This window comes from Lithobates pipiens, unplaced genomic scaffold, assembly GCF_037356315.1.
Source record: "Lithobates pipiens isolate NorthernLeopardFrog02 unplaced genomic scaffold, aLitPip1_a1.2 Scaffold_23, whole genome shotgun sequence".
Taxonomy (NCBI): Eukaryota; Metazoa; Chordata; class Amphibia; order Anura; family Ranidae; genus Lithobates; species Lithobates pipiens.
In genome coordinates this window covers 125899077-125923293 of record NW_027507785.1, presented here as the reverse complement: position 1 = coordinate 125923293, position 24217 = coordinate 125899077, and the positions used below count along the sequence as shown (strand labels likewise).

Below are 24217 nucleotides of genomic sequence, written 5' to 3'. Positions count from 1 at the left end.
TTGTCGGGAAGAGGCCCTTGTCCTCATCAACATGGGGACAAGGGGCTTTGGGGTGGGGGGGCCTCAACATGGGGGGGTACACGCCCCCCCTCCCCCAAGGCACCCGCTCGTCCCCACCCCCTTTCCTGGCCGGCCGGGTAGCGTGCTCGGATAAGGGTCTGGTGTGGATCTGGGGGGACCCCCACGCCGTTTTTTCGGCGTAGGGGGTTCCCCTTGGAATCCATACCAGGCTCTCGGAGGGGGGAACCCACGCCAATTTTTTTTCTCAGATTACATAAGGGGCGTGGTTTATGAGAAGTGGGAGGGGCCAAAATGATGGGTGGGGTCGTGACGGGCGGGGTCTGGCGCCCCCCCATCCAAAAACTTCACCAGCCGCCACTGACACACACACACACACACAGCATTGCCACTGATCCCAGGAGTCCTATGAGTCTTCCATCTTTTGATGGGTCCCCTCACCTCCCCATCCCATGGTGTGCAGGCAGTGAGGAGGTGATATGCTGTAACCTTTAGTAACCAATCAGTGAGCAGTATTGATGTACAGTAATCTCTAGCAACCAATTAACAAGCAGAAGTCATGTTCTGAAACCTATAGCACATAGTCAGTAAGCCATAATGTGTGCTGCAACCCCTAGCAGCCAGTCAGTGAGCGGTAATAATACACTGTAACCTCTGGCAACCAACTGTCTGATCTGATTCAGTAAACTTATTTTAAATCTAGTTGCTATTTATTGTATGTCTCAGAGAATTGTTTGCCCAGGATCCAGTCACTATTATACTACTATTATACATACTACATGAGCTGCAGGCAGGGCCAGGGGATTCCCTACTTCACAGCTGACATTTACAAGACATCATTGGCCTTATATGGCCACATAGCCATATAAGGTCAATGCCATTGACCTTTAATGGCCATGTGGCCATATTAGAGCAATGATGTCATAGGGAATCCCCTGCCTGTAGGTAATTGTACCAAGAGTGACAGCTGGAGTCTGGGTTCAGACCCAAACTGATTTCCGAACAGATGCAAGCCCACTCCTAGTGCTAAAGCTGATTGCTGGACATCCAGAGTATAGAAAGAGTAGTCACACATGGTGCTATGCATTCATCATGGTCTATGTGTCCTATGTTCATCCGGGGTTCATAGAGTTACCCCAGGGTGATGTGTGCGGTCGGTAGGTCCATGTGTCCTATGTCCATCCGGGGTTCATAGAGTTACCCCAGGGTGATATGTGCAGTCAGTAGGTCCATGTGTCTAATGTGCATCCGGGGTTCATAGAGTGGCCCCAGGGTGATATGTGCGGTCGGTAGGTCCATGTGACCACAGTCCTATGTGGCCCCAGGGTACTGTGTGCAGTCAGAAGGTGCTGAGCTCGGTGTGAGGTCCTCAGCGATCATTAGCAGCACACATGATGACACATTGGTAAATGATTCGGATGGTTTGCCCACATGTTGTGTGCGCTGTCAGTGTCCCTCCGCCCATCACCCCGCCCCCTACACACCTTAGTATGAGTTTTGGCCCCGCCCCTGTGCGCCCCGCCCCTTCACTCCGACATCTAAAGACTAGAGCTGACTTTCAGTGCCTGCAGTGCCCGGCTGGTTGTGTACATGTGGAGCGGACACGGACTATTGATGCCAGCCATCCCTCCCCACCGCCTGGCACCTTGGCATCTCTTCTCTGTGGAATAAGTATCGCTGTTGTCTGGGGAGGGAGGAGGACCCTGCTGTCACATTCCCTGTCTACACCGAGCTGACAGCTGCTATATACATGAACCACACATTCTGCCCCGGACTACAGGATGAATCTGGGGGGTCTGCTAATGTATGTGGGGCTCCTCTATACGGTTCGTGCTGAGGTGAGTCCGATCATCCGGGATAATCATAACCAATCACCAGCCTTACTAGAGACACCTAAAATGTACATTACCATAGCAACCAATTAGAGATGAGAGTTCATCAATCAGTATATACTCAACTAATGAAAGGTTATTGCAGATTGGTCTGCTCTGAGTTGTTGGGCACCTTGGCTCTACTGTATGGGCAACTTGGTCATATCCATAGTGTGTGTACAGATCGGATGGACTGTCCATTATACAGAACACATCGGATGGAAGCTGCTCGTTTTTTTTTGCTTTTTTTTTTTGGTTTTACTAAACATATTGGTGTCTGTTTGTGAATGTTTTCACCCATGATCAATGCAACTTTCACCCAGGATTCACACATTTGTCTGATTGGATCCAGGTAGAAAATTGTGTAAATATTTGGTGAAAGTGTTGCGAATGTTGGGTAAAGGTAGATAATAAATAGTCCCCGCAGTGTCAACTTACAAAAGCATATCATATGTGTTTATTATTATTATTATTTGTATTAGCATTCCTTTTTATTATTGGTATTATTTATTAATATTTGTTATCATTATTTTTTATTATTCCCTGTTATAATATTATTATCATTAATAATACATTCATATTTTGTTATATATATTTTTATGATTATTATAATTGTTTCTTCATTTTCTTTTATTATAATTTTTCTTTTTATTATGGGTTATTTGCTCATTTATTGTGCTGAATGTTTCATTCTTTCATGGCTCTTTGTGGGATTTTCTATGTAAAAGATTATTGCACCGATGTTTTCCCCTAAATGAATCCTGTCCTTCAGCTGGCAATAATGGTGACTTTCTAGGTGTCCATGGCAGATTCTGGGTGGACATAAGATAATGCCTTCTGATATAAAGTGCATTTATAGAAGGGACAGTTCCATAGAAGTGTTATGTGGTGGTTGCCTATGATAAGAGCAGAGGGAATGGTGTGTTTGCACATAGGTGATGTGGGAAGGTGGTTGGCAGTGGGTGCCAGTTGTAGAGGTGACCTGTGCTGTCCCAAGTCATGGCCTGCTGCACCTGCCAGGGACTGTATGTGTGTGTTTGCGGAAGTGTGATCACAGCAATGAATGTGCAGCCTCAGGGACAGAGTTCTGAGATGCCTGAGGAGGGCAGGTTACATTACAACACAAATACTCGCCTGGGAGGCAGGGAGAGGACAGGCATGGAGGAGATAAACTTGGAGAGCGTTAAAAAAGAACACTGATAAGTATCTTTGATGGATTCCTTTAGATCAGCCTTTATCAACATTTTTTATTACACAATAACCCTTGAAATAATGTGCAGGTCTCAGGGAGCTGCTTATAACTGCTATATCCACAGTTCCCAGGACTGTAACATCAACGGCAAGTTTGTATATAATAATAGAAGAGTAAGGAATGTGGCATACTTACTGTATGGGGTACATGGGGCTTCCCTATACAATCATTTTTTCCCAGTAATATTGAAATGCAAATAATAATGATGATGGCCAGGAAAGAAACCTCACATTGGTGGTCAGTAGAAATGTAGTGCCCACATGTATTGGCGAGTAGTGAGGTTCCCCTTTACACTGGAAACTAGTGAATTGCTTTATTACATTGATGGTCAAAGTAGTGCCTCTTACACTGATAGTCAGTGAAGTCCCCATTTACACTGGTGGTCAGTGAAGTGGCCATTTACACTGGTGGTCAGTGAAGTCCCCATTTACACTGGTGGTTAGTGAAGTGCCCATTTACACTGGTGGTTAGTGAAGTGCCCATTTACACTGGTGGTCAGTGAAGTCCCCATTTACACTGGTGGTCAGTGAAATGCTCTATTACATTAATGGTCAGCATAGTGCCCCTTAGACTGGTAAACAGTGAAGTTACATTGGTGGTGATCAAATTTTCCCTTATATTGGGGGTAAGCAAAGTGCTTTGTCAGATTGGTGGTCAGTAAGAAACAATGGCTGGTTTAACCACTTTCAGACCGGACCATTTTGCTGGTAAATGACCAGAGGTCTTTTTACACTTTGGCACTGCGCTGCTTTAACTGGTAATTGCGCGGTCATGCAATGTTGTACCCAAACAAAATTTGCGTCCTTTTCTTCCCACAAATAGAGCTTTCTTTTGATGGTATTTGATTGCCTCTGCGATTTTTATTTTTTGCGATATAAACGTAAAAAGACCGCAAATTTTGAAAAAAAATGATATTTTCTACTTTTTGTTATTAGAAAAATCCAATAAACTCAATTTTAGTCATACATTTAGGCCAAAATGTATTCAGCCACATGTCTTTGGTAAAAAAAAAGTCAATAATTGTATATTTATTGGTTTGCGCAAAAGTTGTCACATCTACAAACTAAGGTACGTTTTCTGGAATTTACGCAGCTTTTAGTTTACGACTGCCTATCTCATTTCTTGAGGTGCTAAAATGACAGGGCAGTACAAAACCCCCCCAAATGACCCCATTTTGGAAAGTAGACCCCCTAAGGAAATTGATAAGAGGCATGTTGAGCCCATTGAATATTTTATTTTTTTGCCTCAAGCGATTGAATAATGACAAAAAAAAAATTTTTTTTTTTTTTTTACACAAAGTTGTCACTAAATGATATATTGCTCACACATGCTATGGGCGTATGTGAAATGACACCCCAAAATAAATTCTGCTGCTTCTCCTGAGTACGGGGATACCACATATGTGGGACTTTTTGGGAGCCTAGCCGCGTACAGGGCCCCGAAAACCAAGCACCGCCTTCAGGCTTTCTAAGGGCGTAAATTTTTGATTTCACGCCTCACTACCTATTACAGTTTTGAAGGCCATAAAATGCCAAGATGGCACAAAACCCCCACAAATGACCCCATTTTAGAAAGTAGACACCCCAAGCTATTTGCTGAGAGGCATGTTGAGTCCATGGAATATTTTATATTTTGCCACAAGTTGCGGGAAAATTACAAACTTTTTTTTTTTTTTTTTTTTTTTCACAAAGTTGTCACTAAATGATATATTGCTCATGCATGCCATGGGCATATGTGAAATGACACCCCAAAATAAATTCTGCTGCTTCTCCTGAGTACGGGGATACCACATATGTGGGACTTTTTGGGAGCCTAGCCGCGTACGGGGCCCCGAAATCCAAGCACCGCCTTCAGGCTTTCTAAGGGCGTAATTTTTTGAGTTCACTTCTCACTACCTATTACAGTTTTGAAGGCCATAAAATGCCAAGATGGCACAAAACCCCCACAAATGACCCCATTTTAGAAAGTAGACACCCCAAGCTATTTGCTGAGAGGCATGTTGAGTCCATGGAATATTTTATATTTTGCCACAAGTTGCGGGAAAATTACAAACTTTTTTTTTTTTTCACAAAGTTGTCACTAAATGATATATTGCTCACGCATGCCATGGGCATATGTGAAATGACACCCCAAAATAAATTCTGCTGCTTCTCCTGAGTACGGGGATACCACATATGTGGGACTTTTTGGGAGCCTAGCCGCGTACGGGGCCCCAAAAACCAAGCACCGCCTTCAGGCTTTCTAAGGGCGTTACAGTTTTGAAGGCCATAAAATGCCAAGATGGCACAAACCCCCCCCCCCCCAAATGACCCCATTTTAGAAAGTAGACACCCCTAAATTTAGGGGTACACTAGTGAGACTAGGTAATAAATGGCGGGTGCCCTGAAACTATAAAAAAATAACTAACCAACCAGCGTCACCTGTAACAGTTATATGGTGATCACTGGTGAAAGGGTTAACTAGGGGGCAATCAGGGGGCTTTATGCGGTAGTATATGGGGGTCCCTGGCGCTATAAAAAGCTGCGGCGAACCTAAATACCTACCTGCCTAACTAGCGTCACCTGTGACACTAATACAGCGATCAGAAAAACGATCGCTTATTAGGCTGGGTTCACACTGGAGCGATGCGGGAACGCCACGAATGCGCGGCGGGTTCCCGCATCGCATGCCTCCCGGCGGCAGTTCACACTGCCCTATGCGAACTGCTGGGAGTGTCAGTGAAATGTTAATGACACCCCCAGATCAGTTCGCATATCGCAGTGCGATCTGCAAACTTGGATCGCATGGTGTGAACACCCATGCGATCCGATTCTGCTGCGGACCAAAAAAAGGGTCCCGTGCGAGTTTGCGGCGGGTGCGGCGGGTGCGACACGAATTCAGCCATACTATCTGTATAGCTGAACTCGAATCGCACAGAGATCGGATGTGATTTGCACTGCAGTGCGGTGCGAATCACATCCGTTCTCATAAACCGCTGCAATGTGAACCCAGCCTTAGTGACACTGGCGACGGGGGGTGATCACGGGGTTAAACCTTTATTGGGGGGGTTAGGGGGGTACCTTAGAACTAAAGGGGGCTAACCCTAACTGCCCTAACAGTTATTAGTCACAAATGACACCTGCCGGGTGATCAGGGGGTTAAACCTTTATTAGGTAATAAATGGCGGGTGCCCTGAAACTATAAAAAAATAACTAACCAACCAGCGTCACCTGTAACAGTTATATGGTGATCACTGGTGAAAGGGTTAACTAGGGGGCAATCAGGGGGCTTTATGCGGTAGTATATGGGGGTCCCTAGCGCTATAAAAAGCTGCGGCGAACCTAAATACCTACCTGCCTAACTAGCGTCACCTGTGACACTAATACGGCGATCAGAAAAATGATCGCTTATTAGGCTGGGTTCACACTGGAGCGATGCGGAAACGCCGCGAATCCGCGGCGGGTTCCCGCATCGCATGCCTCCCGGCGGCAGTTCACACTGCCCTATGCGAACTGCTGGGAGTGTCAGTGAAATGTTACTGACACCCCCAGATCAGTTCGCATATCGCAGTGCGATCTGCAAACTCGGATCGCATGGTGTGAACACCCATGCGATCCGATTCTGCTGCGGGCCAAAAAAAGGGTCCCGTGCGAATTTGCGGCGGGTGCGGCGGGTGTGGCGGGTGCGGCGGGTGCGGCGAATGGCTGAACTCGAATCGCACAGAGATCGGATGTGATTTGCACTGCAGTGCGGTGCGAATCACATTCGTTCTCATAAACCGCTGCAATGTGAACCCAGCCTTAGTGACACTGGCGACGGGGGGTGATCACGGGGTTAAACCTTTATTGGGGGGGTTAGGGGGGTACATTAGAACTAAAGGGGGCTAACCCTAACTGCCCTAACAGTTATTACAGTCACAAATGACACCAATGCAAAAAAAAAAAAAAAAAAAAAAAAAATGACATTGGTGTCACTGTGACTGGGGGGGCAGGGGTAATTGGGGGGGTGATCGGGGGGTAAAGGGGGGGTGTGAGTGTGCCTGGCATGTTCTACTGTGTGTGGGATGTGTTGGTGCAACTCACTGATCCGCTCTCCTCCGTGTCGGAACGAAAAATACCGACACGGAGGAGAGAATACATCACTTCCTCTCCTGTGTTTACATTACAGGAGAGGAAGTGATGTCACCGGGGATTTCCATTCGTCGGGAGCGATCGCGAGGGGGTGGCCATGAATGAATGGCCGTCCCCTCGTCCGGGATCGCTCCCGAACGAAAACCGACCGCCGCAGGCACCGGGCGGGGGCCCGATCGGGCCCCCGACCCGCGGGAGGCAAATCACGTACATGTACGTGCTTATGCCTGCCCGTGCCATTCTGCCGACGTACATCGGCGTGAGGCGGTCGGCAAGTGGTTAAAAAAAAAACGTCGGACATTTGGCCCCTGTATATGTCCGATCTGTCTGACAGAAGCCAGTCATACACATGGGCCAATGGCAGAGAGTGCTGATTGGAGTGTTCTTGGGGGGGGGCGGCATCCCCTTGTCAGAACACAACAGCTCAGCGTGGGAGATCACTGAACTAACCTTGCATGTTATTACAGCGGCTAAGATGGGTTGAACGAAAAAACGAAAAAAAAAAAAAGTATAGTGTGTACCCGGCATGAGACTGGTGGTCTGTGAAGAAGAGCCCACTACACTAGTGGCCAGTGTAGTGCCCCTTACATTGGTGGTCAGTGAAGTGCTCAGGTTCCATTGGTGGTCAGTGAAGTGCTCAGGTTCCATTGGTGGTCAGTGAAGTGCTCTGCTATATTGGTGGTCATTGTGGTACCCCTTACACTGGTGGTCAATAAAGTCCCCGTTTACATTGGCGGTCAGCAAGATTTCCCTAACATTGGTGCTTTGTGAGTCATTGAAGAAGAGTCCCCTTACATTGATGGGATGTAAAGAAGGGTCCCATTACACTGGTGGTCAGTGCAGTGCCCCTTCCATTGGTGGTCAGTGAGAAAATTTCTCCTTACATTGTTGCTCAGTGAAGTGCCCTGTTACATTGTTGCTCAGTTGAGAAGGACCCCCGTAATTTGGAGGTCCGCGGAGAAGAGCTACTTTAAGATTGGTGGGCAGTGGAGAAGAGCCAATACACTGATGATCACTGAGAAAACTGCTCCATACATTACTGGTCAGTAAGTGCTCAGTTACATTACTGGTCAGTAAAGTGCTCAGTTACTTTACTGGTCAGTAAAGTACTCAGTTACAATACTGGTCTGTAAGTGCTCAGTTACATTACTGGTCAGTAAAGTGCTCTGTTACATTGGCGGTCAGTTGAGAAGGGCCTCTTAGACTGAAGGACCCCCTTTAGATTGGTGGGCAGTGAAAGAGAGCCCCATTATACTGGCAGTCACTGAAAAAATGCTGCTTACATTGCTGGTCAGTGGGAAGAATTCCCCCTTTACAGACAGTCGAAAAGCTCATTGATGTCAGTGGTAGCGTATCTTAGATGCAGAAATCGCCATTGCGCTAGCTACCCCTAGCAACATCTGGAGGAATCTTGTGGTTTCAATGGAACTCTGGTTTAGATGAGTAGTGTGGACTGTGGACTTGGCATCCAAGTGGCTGTGGAACATCAGAGAAAAAATGAACAGGAAAACAATTGTTTGTATATCATTACTAATTGGGTGCAAGGCACATAAAAAGCAGGATGAAAATGTACACATGACTGTTTCATAGAACGTAAATGAAAGAAACATGCATAGGACTCAAGTCACAAATTTTAATGATGATCTTTGTCTTCAGCCATGTGACTGTAATGAAAAATAACTGTCACTTTTTTGAAAGTAAGGACTTGTCTGTTAGCTTTGTTATCTTCTAAAGTTTATACATGGTGGAGGAAATGGCATCATGGTGCCCATACACGTACGCTGGTTGCTGGTTGTAACTAAGTTAGGACTCATCCTGTGTCAGTTTTAGGTCTAAGCAATGTGAATTAACCAATAGCTTCTCCCCAAGTAATGTCAAAGTTATGCATGTAGATCCCAGCTGTGGTTAACTGAAGTAACAGCACTTGGGTTTGATGCATAATTGTACAGGATGGGTTTAGTGGTGCCCCATGTCTAGAACTTCAGTACATCTAAGAGCACGTGTCATGGCAGGGGTAGACAGGAGCTGGCTTTCCAGCTGTTGCCTACCTGCCTGGCAGGACATAACAGGAATGTGAAAACATTTGGGGCGCTTAGACTGGGCAGGTTTTGAAGCACTTCTTGTAATGATACATGTTCCTTGGCTGCCTTCCAGTACAGGTGCAACATGTCAGGATGTCTGGACCTCCTTGCCTCCTTTGTTTCTTTGTTTATAGTATGTTTTTTTTTTTCTTTTTACAAGTTCAGTTTATTGCTACTCTTATCTTTGTTTAATAATAGCAATGTTCTCTTAGCATTCCTCTTAGATAAGACATATTAACACATTAGTATTTCGGTACTTTTACTCTATGCATATATATGCAATTCTTTGCTTTAGGCTAGGTTTACACCTGAACTTGAGCTTCTTCAAGTTGAAAGGAGGTTCCCTGATTGTCTGAATAACCATTAGCGCTGCATTGCTTGTTTATACATGGTATAACAAATCAAGAGAAATTGGATTTATAAGGTGCTGACGACACAACCAAAAAAAGTATATATAAAAATATTAAAATTTTATGAAGACAAGCATCTTAAAATTCAATATATTAATGTTGAAACAAGGCCATACAGTACATAAATAGGTGCAACTGATTGCGTCTCTACATGTTTCGCCATAACGATGGCTTCTTCAGAAGAACTTTATATCAGACACTATATATAGGGTCACTGTAGGTTGGTGTAAGAGTACTAAATCTAAAGGCTCCAAGGAACAAGGAAGAGCAAAAAAGGATCAATTGGTGAAACCAAAGAGGAGAGGGAGAGCAAATTTGGGGAGCAATCTTTTGAAGGTCCCTTTGAATTTGTTTTTTGGAGCCCGTTTTTGAAATATTTCTGGCTTTCCTCACCACCTTAAGTAAAGGGAGACATCTATATGCACAACTATACGGATGACTATGGACCTATAGGGGGTCGACTTTCTGCTTCCTGTGGTTTCATCAATTGTTCCTTTTGTGCTCTTCCTTGTTCCTTGGAGCCTTTAGATTTAGTACCCTTACACCAACCTACAGTGACCATATATATAGTGCCTGGTTTCCAATGGCATAGTTCACACTAGTGCTTGCAGTTCTAGTGCGTTCCAGTTCCAGAAAAAAGAGAGAGAGAAAATGCTCTGGACTGCATCAAAAACACACATGCAGAAAACCATCTGCAACGCATCCGGACAGCGTTTCTATGTTGTGAACTGACCCTTTCACTTGAGCTTCATGTCGCTTGAAGCTTGAAAAAGTAAATTTTATTTTTTGGGCAGAGTTGTGTATTTTTAGTCCGTGTAGTATTCAGTTGGAGCACCTGAAAAATGCATGTGACACTCATATATATGGAATCTTGATGTTGAGCATTGAAGCACTTTGGGAAATGCACTTCATATTGCCCAAGTGTGAACGTAGCCTGAGATTTGTCAAGTTCATCAGCTGCAGAGAAGGATCTCAGTAATACAGTTTTAGAAGCCACGGCACTTCCTATCGCCAAAAGGCTGTCGAGAATCCTGGGACTTGTAGTTCCACTGCAGCTGAGACTTATCAAGATGCTTGTGCCTATAGTAGAGAGATGCTTAATATTTCAGAAAGTGGTTTGTGATTGCCAACCTCCAGTCCTTTCCTCCCTCAGCTCCGCTTACTCTGTTTAGCCTTCTCACCTTTACATCAGGGCATTCATCTCTGAACAATAGCTGGCACCGTTCCTTGTGGTCCTAGTATTTCTTTCCTAGAAAGGCTGCATGCCAGAATTTTCTTTGTCCCAGCTTGTTTCTCTCTCTGGGCTGGGTTTTTATGTGTGGGAGAACTGTGTGCAGAGCCTAAACACCTTCACAAAATTTAAGAAGGGAATTCAAGCTGTGTATTAGATGTGCTCTGATGTTTCCAGTTGACTTGATATGTTTTATCTGACTCCTCCAAAACAGAGATGTCAGCTTAGTTACTGTATTGGAGAGGCAACCCAATGTGTACATGTTAACACATTTATTTCTTATTTAGTTTAACTCTTCTGATCATATATCTTGATATGGCGGTAATGGAACAATTAGTGATGGCAATTGTTATCTCTAATGCACTTTGCTTTGAAACTTGAAGTGGTAGAAGGTTTCTTTGCTACTGAACTATTGACTTTACTCTCAGAGGTTTCATCTCTCTTATTTCATTCATCTTCTTCCATGAAAGTAAAATATGATTGTTTGCTGTGGGTGGCTACACTTTTCACATCACCATTGTTTTTTGCCCATACTAAGAATAGGCAGTCTATCCTTATTTTGTTGCTTGTGTACTGAATTGGATTGGCTGTGCTTGCTCAACAGCAACATGTCAATTGTTCACGAAACATCCATTCGTGTATCTGAAGAGTAAACTGCGTCAAATATTCCATACTTTCTAAAAGTCCCAGATTTGCAAAGACAGTTCTGCTTTTTAATCTGTTGTCCTGCTTCGGTTGTGTCGTGGAGTGTGCCCAGAGCGGAGTGTGTGTGCAATTCCCATATAACCAGAGGGTTTTGTCACCTGCTTGATTACTTGCATGTTAGACTTCCACATACATGCCTCTGCAACATTGACTGGCCAGTTTAGCTATTGGCAATGCAAGGCTGACACTGTTCATTGTCAGTGTTGTGTCTTGTAGCATATTGCTACACTTCTGCTGGGCCTTAGTGGACACTTCCTGTGCGGCCTCATGGTATTCCTCAGGCCTACAAACCTTGAGTATCTGGTTAGTCTTTTGGGTGGGACACACTAGATAAGAATCCTACTTATAAAGGGGGTCCCCATCCTATAACACTAGCAAAATCGATATTGTTAGGTAGATGACTGGAATCACAAAGCATTCTGCAACTTAGGGGACTAGGAATTCCACCTGTGTAGGGAATGGGGGGTTGGCTCTGGACCCCGCAGTGATCTGTGAGGGGGTTGGAGACTGGGGATGCCACAGAGATCTGTGGACACCAAAGTGATATTGGTAGGAAGGGGTAGCCTTGGGACTCCACAGGGATCTTTAAGGGGATGGTGGGGTGGTAGGCTGTTTACCCCACATTAATCTGTGAAGAAAACAGGATGGATCATTGGGGACCCCACAGTAAGAGCTCACACTGAGTACCCTTCTATAATCTGTGAAACGGTTAGTGGGTTGGCCAGAGACCCCAAAGTAATCTGTAAAGTTATCTGGTAATGTGGTTTATGTGGCTAGGAACTCTACAGTTACCGGCAAGTGGAGTTGTATGTTAGGGACCCTTTAATGATTATGGCAAAGGTGGCTACTGGGGCCTGTACAGTGATCTGCCAGTAAGAAAATATTTCCCTGCAGCAATCTGTAAAGGGGTTGTGTTTGGTTAGGCATCCTACAGTCTTCTACAGAAAGGGGGTGGGGATCTTACAGAGATCAGAAAATTGGAATGGTAGGTATAATGTAGGAGTAAGGGGGTAATATCATAACTAGGCTCTTGTAGAACCACACCCTTTTTAATTGAATAAAATGCCCCTAATTAAAGTACAAAGGATGCGAAAATCATATCAAATGTTCATGTAGCATTCAGTCATGCCACCCGAAGAGAAAATAATCTTAATTTAGGGACTGAATGCAAATATTCTGCCTGTAGACAGTCGGCTGATTTATTCAGTGACAGTATTTGACTCAGTATGTGATGAGGTATATTTCAAACTAATTACATGATAAGACAAGTCATTCTAGGCCAGGAGATTGTAAATGTCTGCAGATAAGAATGGTCATTGCTCATTTTCTCTAACATGTATATTAAATCTGTTGTCTTTATATAGATTTATTATTTTCAGTAATTATTAAACATGCTTTTCTGATGATCATATTAAAAGATTACTGCTAATTCATTGACAGGGGGACCCTATTCCAGAAGAGATGTACGAGAAGATTGCAGCAGGATCTGTCAAGTCTATAAACGATATACGAAGACTACTGCAAATAGATTCCGTAGGTAAATCTCTACAGAACTGTCTTTTCATACGCATTTTATTTTAAGATGGTTATATACAGGTGAAGTTTTTGGCCTGATAGTTATAATCTTTGCATTTGTGTGTAACAAATTGTAAATAGTTTCTGACTGATCATAAAGTCTATCTGTCTGCTGGAAATGTTCTGTATGATATCATGTGGGTACAAACCTTTTTCATGTCAATGGCATATAAATATACACTGTGTATATGTATATGTGTGTGTGTATATATATATATATATATATATATATATATATATATATATATATATATATACACATGCACACACACTTCACCCCAGTCTAGAGGTTAATTAGTACACATGTCTGACCCATGTGTGCAGGGAGTTCAGCCAGGAGCACAGTGTTTGCTGTAGCTCAGAGTTTGCTATGCGGCACTGCGACCTCCCTTTCTGCTATTGTCTCTGTACGCACGTCAGACCCTTGCACTCGGCTATCTGTGTCTGGACACAACTTCCCCTCTTTGTCTGTTGTGCAAGTCTCCATCTCTGGCTTGTGCTTGAAAAGAATTCTTTGCGTCCCCCCCCCCTTTTCCACTAACCGCCCTCTCGCTTCCAGACTTCATCCAGCTGTAGCAGCTGTGTGTGCTATTAATACCTGTAGGGTATATAAAGTGGCGCTAAACCATGGCCATGCCAATGGGAATCTGGCATGAAAATATTAGGGATGCAGCAGGGGAGGATTTTGCATTTGGTTGCCCTTTACTTGTTTATAAATTATACACCTTTCTGTGTGTGTGTACGTATGTATATATATATATATATATATATATATATGTGTATATATATATATATATATATATATATGTATATGTGTGTGTGTGTGTGTATATATATATATATATATATATATGTGTATATATATATATATATATATATATATATATACAGTATCTCACAAACAAAAGTGAGTACACCCCTCACGTTTTTGTCATTATTTTATTATATCTTTTCATGTGACAACACTGAAGAAATTACACTTTGCTACAATGTAAAGTAGTGAGTGTACAGCTTGTATAACAGTGTAAACTTTCTGTCCCCTCAAAATAACTGAACACACAGCCATTAATGTCTAAACCGCTGGCAACAAAAGTAAGTACACCCCTAAGTGAAAATGTCAAAATTGTGCCCAAATAGCCATTTTCCCTCCCGGTGTCATGTCACTCGTTAGTGTTACAAGGTCTTAGATGCGAATGGGGAGCAGGTGTTTTAAATTTGGTGTTATCTCTTTCACTCTCTCATACTGGTCACTGGAAGTTCAACAAAGCACCCCATGGCAAAGAACTCTCTGAGGATCTGAAAAAAAGAATTGTTGCTCTACATAAAGGTGGCCTAGGCTATAAGAAGATTGCCAAGACCCCTAAACTGAGCTGCAGCATGGTGGCCAAGACCATACAGTAGTTTAACAGGACAGGTTCCACTCAGAACAGGTCTCGCCATGGTCGACCAAAGGAGTTGAGTGCATGTGCTCAGAGTTATATCCAGAGGTTGTCTTTGGGAAATAGACATATGAGCGCTGCCAGCATTGCTGCAGAGGTTGAAGGGGTGGGGGGTCAGCCTGTCAGTGCTCAGACCTTACGTGCACACTGCATCAAACTGGTCTACATGGCTGTTGTCCCAGAAGGAAGCCTCTTCTAAAGATGATGCACAAGAAAGACTGAAAGCCGTTTGCTGAAGACAGGCAGACTAAGGACATGGATTACAGAAACCACGTCCTGTGGTCTGATGAGACCAAGATAAACGTATTTGGTTTAGATGGTGTCAAGTGTGCGTGGCAGCAACCAGGTGAGGTGTATAAAGACAAGTGTGTGTTGCCTACAATCAAGCATGGTGGTGGGAGTGTCATGGTCTGGGGCTGCATGAGTTCTGCCGGCACTGGGGAGCTACAGTTCATTGAAGGAATGCCAACATGTCTGTGATATACTGAAGCAGAGCATGATACCATCCCTTCAGAGACTGGACTGCAGGGCAGTATTCCAACATAATAACGACCCAAAACACACCTCAAAGACAACCTCTGCCTTGCTACAGAAGCTAAGGGTAAAGATGGTGGACTGGCCAAGCATGTCTCCAGACCTAAACCCTATTGAGCATCTGTGGGGCATACTCAAACAGAATATGGAGGAGCGAAAGGTCTCTAACATCCACCAGCTCAGTGAAGTCATCATGGAAGAGTGAAAGAGGACTCCAGTGGCTACCTGTGAAGCTCTGGTGATCTCCATGCCCAAGAGAATTAAGGTGGATGTAAACCCAATGTCATGCTTTCTAAACTACTGCCATTAGGGTTATCTAGAAGGATATACATGCCTCCTGCATGTATCTTTACCTGTCAAATGTCTTCCCTCTGTCTGCTATGAGACCCAAAAAACTGCATATTCCGTGGGTGGGTCTGTTGTCTGGAGCTCAGTGGGTGGAGTCCTGATGTCAGTAGACTCCCCGCCCACCTCTACACTCCAGTTGTCAATATGCAATTTCTCCTGTGTATTTCTTACACTGAACATCCAGTGAAAAGACAGGAAAGTCCCCACATGACTTCAGCATGCCAAATCATGCTGAGGTGGGGAACATCCAATTCTGGCAATGCAGCAGAAGAAAGGAATTGGAGGGAATTAAAAAATAATGCATGTCTCTTAGGCTAGTGCACGAGATATGTAAATCACCTGTCACTCACAGCAAGGGGGAGGATTTGACAAAGTTTTTCTCTGTTTGTCAAGATTTATCTGACTGAACAATAAAAGATGATTGCTCAGAGATGGATTAACTCTTTGTGGCAAGACTGGGCTCAAATGATAGGAAATCTACTCTACATTACGACATCAAAAAAAAAAAAAAAGAAAATTTGGGTTTACATCCACTTTAAGGCAGTGCTGGTAAATAATAGTGGCCACACAAAATATTGACACTTTGGTCCCAATTTGGACATTTTCACTTAGTGGTGTACTCACTTTTGTTGCCGCAGTTTAGACATTAATGGCTGTGTGTTGGGTTATTTTGAGAGCACAGCAAATTTACACTGTTATACAAGCTGTACACTCACTACTTTACATTGTAGCAAAGTGTCATTTCTTCAGTGTTGTCACATGAAAAGATATAATAAAATATTTACAAAAATGTGGGGAGTGTACTCACTTTTGTGAGATACTGTGTGTGTAAATATTTATATATAAATCGAAGTATTTCCAGGTTTAAAACAAGCAGACGGGCTGTTTGTTTTTAACCCTCCCTGCTAATTATGTTAAAACAATTGATGATGGGCCTTGTTTATATCACGCTTCCCTGGTATGAAATTATCTTCCTGCAAACCAATGCGCTCCCTCTTAATTATCTCCTTCCTCAATCAACAATAAATTATTATTATGTAAATTTAGATGGGAGTGAACAATGCTGTAAATGTACATGTTTCAACAGCAACAGATGCGTTGTCCTGGTCTAAGCTAGTTATATTAGGACAGAAGTAACAATCACCATTGAAGGAACGATCATCGCTCCCCCTCCCATACCCACACACGCATGCCGGCTTTCAAAAAAAGGGGTCAGCAATGGCAACCTCAATCAGATTTTGTGTAAAGGGGTTTTTTGTTTCAGATGTATCCAGTTGTCTCTTGAACCTCTTGGTCAGCCTTTTTCAACCTTCATAAGATAGAGGAACCCTTAAAACAATTTTCAGGCCTCAAAAAACCTCAGCAAAAAAATATTATATCTACAGCTTACAGTATATTAGCATGATTAGTATGTTGTAGATGTGATAATAAATAAAGGGATAAACAATGTGACATACTTAGTGATACCTAGAACAAATCATGTTTTACCATCCCATGCTTTGTACAACTTACATCAGTAGACCCTTTAAATTATTGATCAGTGGAGAAGGAGTTCTTAAAATCAGTGGTCAGTAGAGAGGAAACCCTTTGCACTGGTGGTCAGCAGAGAAGGAACCCTTTACCTTGGTGGTTAGTGGAGAAAGAACCCTTAACATTTTTAGTTGGTGCAAAAGGAACCATTTGGATTGGTGATCAGTGGAGAAGAAACCCTTTACAATGGTGGTCAGTGGAGAAGAAACCCTTTACAATGGTGGTCAGTGGAGAAGGAACCCTTTACAGTGGTGGTCAGTGGAGAAGGAGCCATTTAATTGGTGGTCAGCAGAGATGGAACCCTTTATGTTGGTGGTCAGCAGAGAAGGAACCTTTTACATTTCTGGTCAGAGGAACTATTTACACTGGTGTTATGTGGAATGCCCCTTACGTTGATGGTTAGCGAGAAGAATGCACCTCACATTGGTAGTCAATGTTGTGCCCCCTTACTTTGAAGATCAGTGATAAATATGCCCTCTTACAGACAGTTAAAAGATCATTGGTGTTGGTGGTTACTTAATGAGAGGATGGTTTGCTGAGTGATGTTGGTGCCAGAAATAAGCAGGCAGGTGGGAGATCAATTCACTGGTGCCCAAGGAACCCATAGCAACCTTTAAAGGATTTGTACCCTAGTTTTAAAAAAAAAAAAATTATGCTCCGTATAATTATAAGAGGACAGCCCCATATAGTACAGAATACAGCTATTTATCCTATCAGTAAGACCCACCTTCCCATCTACAAGGCGATACAATTTTTTACTGGTCAGTGTTCATTTCTCAAATGAACATGAAAGTCTAATCATATAAGGATCTTTTATCAGTTAGAGTAAAGGCCCCACACTTGCATATTAAATACTTCATCCTCTTTTATTCAAATAACTATTTTTACTGTTGCTGTATTTTTTACTTTTAGAGTTATTTTGTATATTATATGTAATCCAGGAAAGTATAAAAAGATTTACAGGGCAAAAAATGGCAGACACAAGCATGTTAGCTTAACCTGTTTCTAGCTTTAGTTTTGATCATAGTAAATACGAGAGTAGATTCAAAATTGGGGAGACAAATTGTTTCATCTACAAACTATCCAAACAAGTACATTTAAAGAGCTATCATTTCAGCAGTGCATTAAATCAACTAAATATAGATATATCTTCTATAAGCCGGCCATACATGGATCAAAATTTGGCAAAGGAGGTTGCACGGAATTAGATCTAGATATTTTGGATTTGGATTTGCATTTAAGCGACATATCATGTAAAAAGGTCTTAAGGAAATGTGCTTGGGCATGTACTTTAAACTCATTTACAAGGATTTGGGTGCTTACAATGAACTTTAGAAACTCCAGTGTGCTATTATAATTCCTTCTAGAAGCCTCATTTATTTCTAGAAATGGTCATTTCATGAGTTGTGACATACACAATGAAGTGTCATTAATAAGCCTGGGGACAGTCAGACCCCAGCGTCTCCTGGCCTATTCACTGTTTGTCCTTGGTGTGTTCTCATACAGACAGGGTGTGGTGAATGTGCTGTTTTGGAAACATAACTTACTGAGGGTTACCAAAAATCTAAATAATAGCTATTGTCTTCTTTTATTCCTTTCCCAGAATAAAATATATTTTTCGCTTCAAGGCAGTTTAATGAGTTAATAATATTAACACTGAGCTATGTAGACTTTGTAATTTCATATACATGTTATATACTACTGTCAGTTTTATTGTGTGTTTTAATGACATTTATCACCAAACTTGCTAGAGTAGTGCTGGAGGGTAATTAGTATTATAGTATATAGTTTCTTGTAATATGTTTAATAAAAACCATTAAAATGTTGGAAGCTCAAAGTACTTAAGTTACTGCTTAAAAGGTAAACTGGTCATACAAGGCTCAGATTTAGAGCAATTTCTGCTGAATCTCCCTGTTGGCACCTTCCAGCTCAACAAAAGTCGATATCAAAATCAAAAGAGCCAGGTGAAAAAAATTGTTGGCACAACAATAACTGCTTCTATGATGCATTCACTGTTTGGGTACTTAAATAGTCGCAGGTGCTGCTGCTATCTGAATACAATAAACAGGAGCGTGGTTTCCATCATCCATGCTGTATAGGGGAAATCAATTGATTTTTCTCCTTCAGCCTATGGGAATGAATGCGAGAAAAAATTCTAAGTATTACTAAACCTTAGCCTGGCCACACTTGGCTCCTGATAGTGCCTAAAGTATTGTTCCTTATCATCAAATCATCCCTTTTGTGTTTATGGAGGGCCTTGGACCCTAAATTTACCCTAATTATAAGTCTTCAACTTTTCTCCAAGTTACAATTAGGGGAAACCTATATTAAGAGAAACACAGGGGCTGCCAATGCTCTCGCTCCTTCTTTTTCGAAAATGCTAGATGCCTGGCCTCCATGTTGTTTGCAGCAAGTGTTTGCGATATCTTATGTTATGAAGCCTTAAGTGGGTCATACAATGATCGAAATTCTAACAGTCCAGATTTAAATTAGTGTGTGGCCTCCCCCAGTCAATTATTTGATCAACTTCCATCGAAGAGATATGTTGAAACATTTTTATCTGTATGATCCATCTATTCTGACAGTGGCGGGTGCCGCTGGGGGTGATTCCTCTATCTGCTTAATTTGAGTAGATGGCAGAATCCGTTTATGGCCAGCCTAAGGTCAACTATAGATATGAATTGGTGGTCAGAAGATCCATCCCTTTGGAGTCATTCCATAAAGTCATTATGATATAAACTTGATTATGACTGATGATAATGATTTCAGTGGAATGTGCATATTCATATACTGGGCCCCTTTATGTTATTGTAATTTGAAGAAAAGTGATTGTCCTAGCAGGTCCATTTTATTCTTTCCCTTCTAGATAGGCAGACTAGGAGGTTTCTGCAGAGGTGACAGTGTATCCATGGTATTGAACAAATCAGACAACAACTTAGCTCATATCTGTCAGATCTCTGTATCTTTTATGGTTTCTGTATTGTCTATAAAATACAAATTCTAATTTTGCTGTGCAATATAAAATGTACATGAATAGAATTTTATTCAACAGTATCAAGCCCATACCGTTTTACTTAAACTGTATCTAAACCCTAGAACAAAATAGTATTTTCCTTTATTTGCACCTGGTGATCCAACCAGTAACACACTTTCAGTGTTATGCCACATACACACGACCGGACTTTCTGGCAGACTAGGTCCGATGGGATCAGTCCGTCAGACAATCCGATCGTGTGTGGGCTAATCCGATCATTTTTCATTCTAAAAATCTGACAGACCTAGAAATAGAACATGTTTCAAATCTGTCCGACTGACTCAATTCCTATTGGGAAAACCATTCGTCTGTATGCTGGTCCGACGGAACAAATACGACACAAGGGAAGCTATTGGCTACTGGCTATTGAACTCCCTTTTCTAGTCCTGTCTTATGTCATCACGTTCAAAACGAATGGCCATTGGCTGAGAGCGGTGATCAGGAGCCGGTCGGCTGCTGGTTTTACAGCATGTTCGTCCAACAAAAGCCGGCCAAATGGCTGGCTTCTGTCAGACCGGCTGGCTTACACACAGGCCGATAGTCGGCCTGTTTTTGAGTGTTACATACTCTTTAAACTTATTTTGAGGTTCTATGAAGAATCACAAATATGGCTTGTTGTTAACATTTAGGAATGTGTTTTCTCCTTATGTAAATCCAGTTGAGATGAAATGATACAGTACAACCTCCCCAGGCTCCGAATTCTAAATCCTAAATGCTTTACTGTAAATTAGATAACTGCAATTAACTATCCCCCTTAGGCTCTAAGTAAATGAGGCATCCAATGCATGTACATATTGAGATAGGGAATGGTCACATCAGCATTCTGCTTGTTCCATGGAAGCTCTCAGCAGGTTGTGTTTTTACTGGTGCCAGGTCTTTGGGGGAAACGATGATGTCATTCCTCTTGGTGCCCACTCCCGTCCATTTATGGTTTGTTGTGTTAACAGTGCTAAACACATGGATCTTTGTTGTACGATCCTGTTTTAATTGTAATTAAACAAAAATAAACAAAGGTCAGCAAGTGAAAGGTGATTGGTTGCTGTGAGTTTTAGTACTCTACACATTATTCTTAGGGCTGGTGTACATGTACAGTTGTGGTTGCTTCTGTCCTCAGGTAGAAGCATTGTTGGAGACCTTTCATTGCAGTGGTACCATTCTTAAGGATTTTTTTTTTTTTTACCTGCAGTGAACGTTTGGTGGATGCTACATTCACTGCTTTATGAATATGACCCTTATTTTTTGTACTTAAAAGTGAAAACTGTAAAAAATGAAGTTCACACAGGGCACTGAGAGCATACTGACCCAAAAGATCATGCATGCGGCTAACATTATGCAGACAATGTCCAATTTATGTTAAACCAGAAAGCTGTCAAATAGATGGTTGTCTATTATAGCCTTGCTGCTTATGTATTATGCCCTCTACACACGGTCGGATTTTCAGATGGAAAATGTGCAATCGGATCATGTTGTCCGAGAGTGTGTGGGCTCCATCAGACTTTTTCCATTGGATTTTCCGACGCACAAAGTTTGAGGGCAGGATCTGAAATTTTCCGACAACAAAATCCGATCGCATAAATTCTGATCGTGTGTAGACAATTCCGACGGACAAAGTGCCACGCATGCTCAGAATAAACTAAGGGACGAAAGCTATTGGCTACTGGCTCGTTTATAGTCCCGACGTACATGTTTGACGTCACCTCGTTCAGAACGATCGGATTTTCCGACAACTTTGTGCGACCGTGTGTATGCAAGACAAGTTTCGTCCAAAATCCGTCAGAAAAAATCCGATGGATTTTGTGGTCGGAATGTCCGACCGTGTGTACAGGGCATAACATACATACTTAGTTTTTTTTTTTTGTGCCATTAGCAACAAGTCAGATACCAGCTATTACTGGAAATAAAAATAACAATCTGATTGGTCAGATTGTACAATAGCAGAGCTTTAATGTACATTTTCTGTTTAATGTTAGAAATAGTTCCTGCTAATTTAACGTGATACCTACTTAAATGTTGATAGGTGAATGAACTGTAAATAGAGCCAAAATAGATACAGATGTAGTGTAGGAAACTTAACACAGATCATTTTTATATTTATTTATGTATTTATTTGTTATTATATATTTTACCAATTTATATGCATTAACATATTTTACAGGAACCATTGACCCATTCAAATCAGTCCAAAAACAATTTAAGTTTCCCACTATGTTAGAGTTATTTTGGGTCGACGCCAAATAACGTCACTGTATCTTTATGGGTTCTGGGAACAAGCCAGAGCAACTAGAAGATACCAATGCAAACACAGACTCTATGCACATAGCTTATTAGCTACAGAAAATGAATGCAGTCTACATACTACTGCGCTGCTCACAGGACTTGTTTCTTTTTTTTTTTCTTTTAAGAACACCTATTAATCTTTACCATCTACAGTGTAATATAAACTAAGTTTTCGTATCTTTTACCAGTGGACACATTAACTTTTACAGGAAGTAAATCTGTGACAATGTAAGTGTGAAAATTGTAGCTCATACAGCTCTGCATGCTTTAGTGATATAATCTAAGCTTTAACCACAGCTGATGTTTGCTTTGCAGAGCACCTATTTCTTTGTAAACTGACCTTGAAGGACACATTGCTTTTTTTTTTTTATAGTAGATGAAAATGTTGAAATTTCTTTTAAATCCTGTTCCCCTTGCTAGATGACGAGGACGATGTTTATGAATTAACCAGAAATGAAACAAGAAGTTTGCCTAGGGGCAGTTCCAGCCACTCCCGGGTCATTCGCAGCTTAGGTAAGAGATATCCCTGGGCTAAACCATTTCTCAATGACAAAGAAGCATAGCTTGCAAATTACATCATGCATACCTACTTTATGGTTAACTGGTCTTATCAAAATTGTACTCACAGTGTGTACTTGTGCATATACAAAGGTTTCACAACTACATATAAGTCAGAAAGCACACAGCTGTTCACAGTATATAACAGACGTTTTCATGATAGAGGTGATATTGGACAAGCACTCTTTGCACAACCTCTAAATTTATTAGTAGGAAAGCGTTTACAATGTAACAGATATTATAGTTATTGGTTTAAAATACACTGGCGTTAAATCAGATGATAATTGATGCCGCATTTTAGTAGAGCCACCTCGTTAACAAGTCAACCTGTTTAGGGGCCTACAACCTGGTGGATATCTAGGAGGCATAGCTACAACTGCTATGCTGAAAACCAGAGAGATAGCACAGTTGGACAAAGTTGTACAACTGAGTGTCACATCACAAGGGAGAATTCACATGCCTGTAGTCAGTTGATGTCCGATGAGGAGGGGGTTATGCCAGTACCGGCAATGCAAATGAGTAAGTAGCTCTGTGCTTACTGTAATCTTTATCAATGTCAATCAAAGAGATTTTACCTTGCCTAGGGCCTATTCTACCTTAATCCACCTCTACTGTGATGTGTATCTTTGATGTGAGCATCAGGATTCTGTCACATGGACTCACAACACACTATTTCGAACTTTCAGCAGCATGCTCACTATATCATTAACCCTAGACATTGATTCTTTGCAGATGCGCAGCAGGCCCAGATTGCAGAGTGCAAACCCAGAACAGAAGTGTTTGAAATCACCCGCCAGATGGTGGATCCAACCAACGCCAACTTCATTGTGCAGCCACCGTGTGTGGAGGTTGAGAGGTGCTCAGGGTGTTGTAACTCCAGAAACATGAAATGTGTTCCATCCCTCGTGCGCATCCGACATGTGCAGGTAATGCATAACTCTGCAGGTTTTTTACTTTTCAGTTCTGACAATGTTATATGTAAGATATCTCGGCAGTCCTGTTTAGCATGCAACCATGCCTAGTTAAGGTTACAAGTATGCTAAAAAGTCCGAATGTGGTAGCCAATGGGGGTTGATTGATTTGCTAAAACTGGAGAGTGCAAAATCTGGTGCCGCTGTTCATGGTAGCTGATTCGCTTGTAACTTCAGCTTGTTCAATTGAGTCTTGACAGAAAAACCTGGAAGCTGATTCTATGTAGAGCTGCACCTGATTTTGTAAATCAACCCCAATGAGCCATAATAACCT

The 24217-nt window shown here is 42.1% G+C and overlaps 1 protein-coding gene across 1 annotated transcript in view; it reads left to right on the top strand.

Moving 5' to 3' along the window:
• The first annotated feature begins 1547 nt into the window (after positions 1-1547).
• Positions 1548-24217, top strand: part of PDGFB (platelet derived growth factor subunit B) — a 35580-nt gene continuing 12910 nt past the window's right edge. Inside the window, exons 1-4 of the mRNA XM_077452316.1 lie at positions 1548-1856; positions 13118-13214; positions 22835-22927; positions 23705-23898. Of these exons, the coding sequence (XP_077308442.1) occupies positions 1800-1856; positions 13118-13214; positions 22835-22927; positions 23705-23898 (441 nt within the window). The 5' untranslated portion in view covers positions 1548-1799. The remainder of the gene's footprint in view (positions 1857-13117; positions 13215-22834; positions 22928-23704; positions 23899-24217) is intronic.